At 65.0% G+C, this 6,269-nt stretch overlaps 2 protein-coding genes across 5 annotated transcripts; one reads left to right on the top strand and one right to left on the bottom strand.

Annotated features, from left to right (window-relative positions):
• Nucleotides 1-183: 183 nt before the first annotated feature.
• Nucleotides 184-1,505, bottom strand: LOC120508476 (putative claudin-24). The gene has a single exon (XM_039722143.1). The coding sequence runs from the start codon at nucleotides 1,479-1,481 to the stop codon at nucleotides 807-809; it is 675 nt and encodes a 224-aa protein (XP_039578077.1). The 5' UTR covers nucleotides 1,482-1,505; the 3' UTR covers nucleotides 184-806.
• Nucleotides 1,506-2,377: 872 nt separating this feature from the next.
• LOC120508473 (G protein-activated inward rectifier potassium channel 4-like) lies at nucleotides 2,378-6,221 on the top strand. Of its 4 annotated transcripts, none has more exons than XM_039722139.1 (4): nucleotides 2,378-2,507; nucleotides 2,787-3,001; nucleotides 3,650-3,860; nucleotides 3,961-6,221. In XM_039722139.1, exons 3-4 carry the CDS (start codon nucleotides 3,684-3,686, stop codon nucleotides 5,767-5,769), a joined length of 1,986 nt encoding a protein of 661 aa, XP_039578073.1. In that variant the 5' UTR covers nucleotides 2,378-2,507; nucleotides 2,787-3,001; nucleotides 3,650-3,683; the 3' UTR covers nucleotides 5,770-6,221. The 4 variants fall into 4 exon arrangements, with proteins under 4 accessions (XP_039578073.1, XP_039578075.1, XP_039578072.1 ...); XM_039722141.1 differs by having other exon boundaries at nucleotides 2,787-3,860; nucleotides 3,961-5,143; nucleotides 5,346-5,771; XM_039722138.1 differs by having other exon boundaries at nucleotides 2,787-3,860.
• Nucleotides 6,222-6,269: the final 48 nt, after the last annotated feature.

The raw sequence follows: 6,269 nt of genomic DNA, 5'->3' as shown, positions 1-6,269 counted from the left end.
GTAATCAGCCTTCATTTTTACAGCTGAATCAGGAAAATGTGGAAGGAACAGTTGAGACCAGCAAAAACCCTTTCTTGCCTCTTGTGCACAGGTAAATGATGCAGCCAAGGAACTTTTGACACAAAGGTCTGTGGCACTTATCGGCTTTGTCATCTTAGCCATGAGAAGATGAAGCTCTTGCAGGGCACACGGTCACTGCCATCCCACTTTTGCAGCAGGAGCAGAGCTTGGTGCTGCCTTGTCTCTCATTTTCCTCCTTCCCCCTTGTTTTCCATTTTTCTCTCTTTTCCTCCAGTATTTTCTGGACCGACTAAACCACAGCTGCAGCAGCAGTGCTGCCCCTTGCAGCTCCCACCCTGCATCCCACCTCACCAAGATACAGCTGCACCTTCAGAGCACAGACACACTGCCAACGGACAAGATAATTTATTGCAAATACATCAGAGCAACGCAGACATGCAAGGACAGAGCTGCTGCACTGGGGCACAGCATTAGCCACGACAGACTTGGCTGTGGGGGACTCGCCAGGGATGCCAACAGAGTGTCACCCATCAGTGATGGTACCACGGTGTCACCAGCAGTACAAAGTGCTGCCTGCTGCTTCTTGCCTTCCCACACTTGCTTGGTGAGTGCTGCAGGGAAATCTGCTGCTCCTTAACAGAGAAAAAGTGAAGCAGACACGCAGAGGAAGGAGAGAAACCCGCAGAGCTGCCGTAGCAATTAGCAAATCATCCTGTGAAACAAGCAGGAGCCCTCCCTGCCAGGGGAAGAGCCACGAGGCACACAGGGCACAGCACGCTGAGGCCCTAGATGACCAAGTCTGCGTTTTTGGGGTGCAGGGGGTGGCCCCCAGGCAGGCCTCGTGCAGCGGGGGCCTGGCGGCCGGCGGGGGCCAGCGGCGTGGCGCTGCTGGTGGAGCGGGCGCTGCAGGCAAGGAGCAGTCCTCCAGCGGCCAGGAAGGCTCCAGCAAACCACCCCAGGAAGGTGGCCTCCCCAAACTCCCACCTGGGGACGATGTCGGGGACGGTCTCGTCCCAGAAGTCGAGGACGGTGTTGTAGGCGACCCAGGAGACTGGCACCAGCGTGGTGATCCCCGCCATGCCCAGCGCCGCTCCCCCGCCAAGCAGGAGCTGCCGCTTTCGCCCAGGTTTGTCCTCGCAGGTTCTCCAGCCCTCCAGCCCCAGGGCGGCGAGGAGACAGCCCAGCAGCCCCAGCCCGTTGGACAGGCACATCAGGAGGCGAGAGATGCGCAGCTCGGGGGGCAGCGCCAGGAAGGAGCCGTGGGCTTGGCATTCAACCACCCCCTCCTCCTGGGTGATGCAGACCTGCCAGAGCCCCATGTTCCAGACCTCCAGCTCGTTCAGGTCCAGGTTCAGGTTCTTCCAGAGCGGCACGAAGGTGGTGACGCAGGAGCTGATCCACCCGAGGACAGCCAGCAGCATCCCCCCGCCCTGCGCCTTTGCCCAGCAGCCCCCGGCCATGCTCCGCGCCCCGCTAACCTCCGCGCCCCGCTTACCCGCCCCGAGCGGCGGCCGCGGGCATTAACGCTTGTGCAGCAGCGTCCGCCCGGCCGCCGGCCGCGTCTGCCGCCCGGGGGGGCGAATTCAAGCCTGTTCCTCCAACGCCGGGGTGTGGCCACGGTCGTTTTTCAGCTGTTGTTGGTTTTTCCACGCTAAAAGGAGAGCCCGGCTCAGCAGGAAAAGCCGGGTGCATCCCCGCGGTAGCTCCGAGCTGGGTCCCGCCGCTGCCTCGCCGTGCCCAGGAGGGTTAAGCCAAAGCACGCAAATCCTCCGAGCCTCGGCCACCCCGGAGCGAGGGCCTTGGCAGGGAAAGCGATTCTGGGCAGCAGCAGCAGGTCCAGCCTCGGTGGGACACGGCTGGCGCCGCAGCACAAGGTGCAGGCAGCAGAGAGCCGGCGTCGGGCTTTTCTGGGGAGTCGGTGCCTCGCTTGGAGGCCTCGATCCCCATTCGGTCATTAATTAATATGCAAAGGAGCCTTTGAGGGCTGCCTTGAGAATGGGCATGTCCAAGGGAGGAAGCAGGTTTCAGGTGGGCCTTTCTCGAAGGTGGGCATTGATCCCCCCGTCCTGCACCCTGCGCTTCACCAGCAGGTGAGACTCGTGGTGATTGTGCGTGAGGAAAGTGCTGTCCTCATAGGAGACACCCTGATGCAAGCACAAAGCTGGGCAAAGCCCACGTACATCAGCTTGGCCCGGTGGAAGGTGTTTCTGTGGCAGGGGGTTGGAGCTGGGCTGATCTTTAAGACCCTCTCCAAGCCAAGCCGTTCTGGGATTTGATGAAAAGGATGAAAAGGAAAATCCCAAGTTTGTGCTGGCACTCGGCTCCCATCCTCCCCCACGTGCATTGCCTCCGCGGGGTCCAGCTTGCAGATTCATCTTCCCTGGGAGATTAGCGACTAATCTCTCCTTCATCCGCCGTCTTTCTTATCTGTATCGGGAGCCAGACTGGAAATTACTGAGTCCTGCTGGTCCCGGGGTCCAGCCCTGGTGAGTGGCAGGAGGATCTTTGCAGGGGGCTCCCACAAGGAGGGGCGAGGCAGCACCGACCACGTTCAAGGTGGAAGCACAGACCAGGCAGGAGAAAGGGGATGTTTTCCAGCCCTTGCCGACCATCCCGTTCCTAAGAGCAGACAGGGAGCATCATCCCGAGGGCAAAGAGCAGGGAAATCCGCTGGGAAACCCCTCCTGCTCCTTCCCCCAGGCATTGGGGCACCTGCTTCTTCCGATTAAATCGTCTCAAGGTAATTGTGCCTGTCATTGAGACAGATTAACGGGTGACCTTCTGCCGCTGGAGGAGGATTGGCGGCCGCCGCCGAGCTCCCAGTCCTTCTTTCCCTCCCACCGGCCACGGTGGCACGGCCGGGCCGAGGATTCCCGTCCACAACCGGTGGGAAGATGCCCGGCAGTGGCCGGGGCGCAGCGGGAGCCACCAGCCGAGAACGACGGCTGCCGGGCTGGCAGCCGCTCTGCCTGGACATGAGGTGGGTGTCTCCCGCGCCCCGGGGTCTGGGGGGCCGGGAGCTTGGTCCGGAGGGTGACATCGTCGCAGTGAGGCCGCCGGTCCCGCTGCAGTGGCAGGGGATGCTCGAGGGGGGCAGAGGCCAGCGCTCCCACCCCATCCCGTCCCGATCCCCGCAGGTCGCTGCGCTCCGGTTGCGTTTCCAGGACCGTCACCTCCCATCGCGTCTCCCCGGGCACCGGCTGGACCAGCCTGTCCCGAGGAGCCCGGCGGTGGGATCTGCGTCTCTCTCACAGGCTGTCCTTCCTCCGCACCTAGGGGCCATCCATTTCTACTCGGAGCTTCTTAGAGAGCCGGCAGCTACCGCCACGGCCCGGAACAACCGCGGACAGTGCCTTAGGGGCTCACCGGAGCTTGCCGGCTGCCGGGGCTGCTTCCCAGCGGAGACGAATGCCTCCTTCCCCGGCCTTGCAAAGCAATTACGGCCCTTAATGGGCTTAGCCATCTGGAGCCAGCCCGCAGGCACCCGGCACAGCTCCGGAGCGGGGACACGCGTTGCTGGGCACGGGGGGCACCCCCAGACCGCGGCCCCTGGGGATGCGGAGCGGGGCCGGACCCCCAGGCTGCTTTCCGCGTCCCGAGTAACCCCCGCTTTGTCTCCCCGCGGCAGGACCTCGCAGCCCGCCCGGGGCTGAGCCGCTGCCATGGTGCTCCCCTACGCCCGCAACAGCGGCGGCGCCGGCGGCTGGCTGCCCCCCGAGGAGCCCCGCGGCCGCAGCAACTCCATCCCGCCGGCGCAGACCCCCACGGCCAAGCACATGCTGGCCTACCTGCCCCGGCCGCCCAGCGACACCAGCCGCTACGGCACCTTCCCGCAGAAGGTACGGCTCGCCCCGGGCCCCGCGGCACCCCCGGCGCCCCGGGGCTCGCGGGTGCTGTCCCAGAGGATTTCTCACCCCCGGGCTCCTTTCCCCCCCGCAGCCCGATCCCCCCGCCGCCGCCGAGGCTCTGGTGGAGGACGGCGGGCAGAAAGCCGCCGGCACTGCCAAGAGAGGCGCCGCGATGCCAAACTGCCCGTCCGCAGCCCGTCAGAGCGGCCTCGGCCCCGGGGAGCCGCCGCTGCCGCCGAGCCGCGGGAGCCTGGGCGCCCAGCAGCCCCGCGGGCGGCCCTCCTGGTGCCCGCCGCCCGCCCCGGCCGAGCCGGCCGCCCGCCTGTACCCGCTGCACGCCCTGAGCGTGGCCAACATCCCCAACTCGGCCCGCGGCAAGGGCTCGGCCCGCAGCTCCGCCGTGCCCACGCCGGAGGGGCTGCAGAGCCGGCGCTGCAAGCTGCTGGAGGAGGAGAGCCCCGCGGTGCAGGCGGGCCGGCGGCAGCGGCAGCGCTACGTGACCAAAGTGGGCAAGTGCCAGGTGAATCTGGGCAACATCCAGGACAAGAAGAGGTTCCTCTCGGACATCTTCACCACCATCGTGGACCTCAAGTACCGCTGGTTCCTCTTCGTCTTCATGATGTGCTACGTGGTCACCTGGGTGGTGTTTGGCTCCATCTACTTCCTGGACGCCTGGCTGCGGGGCGACGTGGGGCACCGGGGCGATCCCGAGTGGCAGGCGTGCATCGAGAACGTGGACGGCTTCGTGTCCGCCCTGCTGCTGTCGGTGGAGAGCCAGCGCACCATCGGCTACGGCACGCGGATGGTGACGGCCAACTGCGCCGAGGGCGTCATCCTGCTGATCGCGCAGTCCATCGTGGGCTCCATGATCGACGCCATGATGGTCGGCTGCATGTTCGTCAAGATCTCGCGGCCCAAGAAGCGCGCCCAGACCCTCATCTTCAGCAAGAACTGCGTCATCTCCCTGCGGGACGAGAAGCTCTGCCTGATGTTCCGTGTGGGGGACCTGCGGGAAAGCCACATGGTGGACGCCAAGATCCGGGCGAAGCTGATCAAGTCCCGCCAGACGGCCGAGGGGGAGTTCATCCCCCTGGAGCAGTCGGAGCTGAACCTGGGCTATGACACGGGCGAGGACCGTCTGTTCCTGGTGGAGCCCCAGATCATCTGCCACGTCATCAACCGTCACAGCCCTTTCTGGGACATGTCGGCCGAGTCGCTGCGCCGGGAGCAGTTCGAGATCATCATCATCCTCGAGGGCATCGTGGAAGCCACAGGCAAGTGCTCTCAGGGAGTCAGGGTGGACGGGGGGGCTCCCTGGGGTCCTGGAGACGCTGGGCAAACCTGGGCCCAGGAGTGGCATCTGGGCAAGAGGGGCTCGGGGTCAAAGCCGTCCACAGTGGTGGGGCTGGGAGCCCCCCGTGCGCAGCGGGGGCTCCTCGTGGCACCCGGCACAGCTCGGCCCCGTTCCCCCCGCAGGAATGACGTGCCAAGCCCGCACCTCCTACACGGAGGACGAGATCCTCTGGGGATACCGCTTCGAGCCCTGCATGTCCCTGGAGAAAGGCGCCTTCCAGGTGGACTACAGCCGCTTCGAGATGACCTTCGAGGTGCAGACGCCCGCGGGCAGCGCCAAGGAGCTGCAGGAGCTGAAGGAGCTGGAGCAGCAGGAGCACTCCACGCTCAGCCTCTACTGGGACCACCTTTTGCAGCCGTGCGCGCTGCCGGGGCCCGGCGAGGACGCGGCTCCGCAGCGGGAGTGCCCTGCCTGAGCCCCCAACAGTGCCATAGCCCACCCCGCGCGGGGCTGAGCCCCCGCTGCAGCCCCTTCTGCTTGTTGGGTTCTTCTTTTGTGACGGGGAATGAGAGGCGTACGCAGCGGGAGAGTAAAGGCTGCTCGTGACAAAACCACCCCGGCCGCGTTTATTCTGGGGGAGCCTCAGGGGGCACGGGAGAGGCAGAGCCCCCCGTGCCACGGGCTCAGTCCTGCAGCGCCTCATGGAGCCCGACACAGCCCCGTGCCCCCAGCACCCCAAACTGCCCCCACGGCCTCTCTGACAGGGTGTCCCGGGACTCCCCCAGCAGGGAAATGTCACACGGGCTGGACACGGTGCGGTGGAATTAAATTGATGTTGTTACAGGAATGACACTGCCGGAGTCACCCGCGGCACTCGGCAGCGCCTGGGCCTGAGCCAGGGGCCCGGACTGAAAAACATCAATAAAATCTGTGTGTGCAGGGTCTGGCTGGGCTGAGGAGCCTCCCTGTGCTCCCCAGTCAGCTGTGCCTCGGGGGCTGCAGAATAACCCCGCGGATTTAACCCCTTGGATTTAACCCCGTGGATTTAACCCCGTGGATTTAACCCCATGGATTTAACCCCTCTTGTCCACCTTTGCTTTTCCTCC

The sequence above is a fragment of the Passer montanus genome, unplaced genomic scaffold (assembly GCF_014805655.1).
Source record: "Passer montanus isolate IOZ18808 unplaced genomic scaffold, ASM1480565v1 scaffold47, whole genome shotgun sequence".
NCBI classification, from domain to species: Eukaryota; Metazoa; Chordata; class Aves; order Passeriformes; family Passeridae; genus Passer; species Passer montanus.
This window is presented reverse-complemented; position numbering and strand designations above follow the sequence as displayed.

Excerpts from the sequence above, each read along its gene's own strand:
- LOC120508473 (XM_039722139.1), top strand. The coding sequence starts at position 3,684 with ATGGTGCTCCCCTACGCCCGCAACAGCGGCGGCGCCGGCGGCTGGCTG. Across the intron at positions 3,861-3,960 it reads ACGGCACCTTCCCGCAGAAG|CCCGATCCCCCCGCCGCCGC; the intron begins GTACGGCTCGCC and ends TCCCCCCCGCAG.
- LOC120508476 (XM_039722143.1), bottom strand. The coding sequence starts at position 1,481 with ATGGCCGGGGGCTGCTGGGCAAAGGCGCAGGGCGGGGGGATGCTGCTG.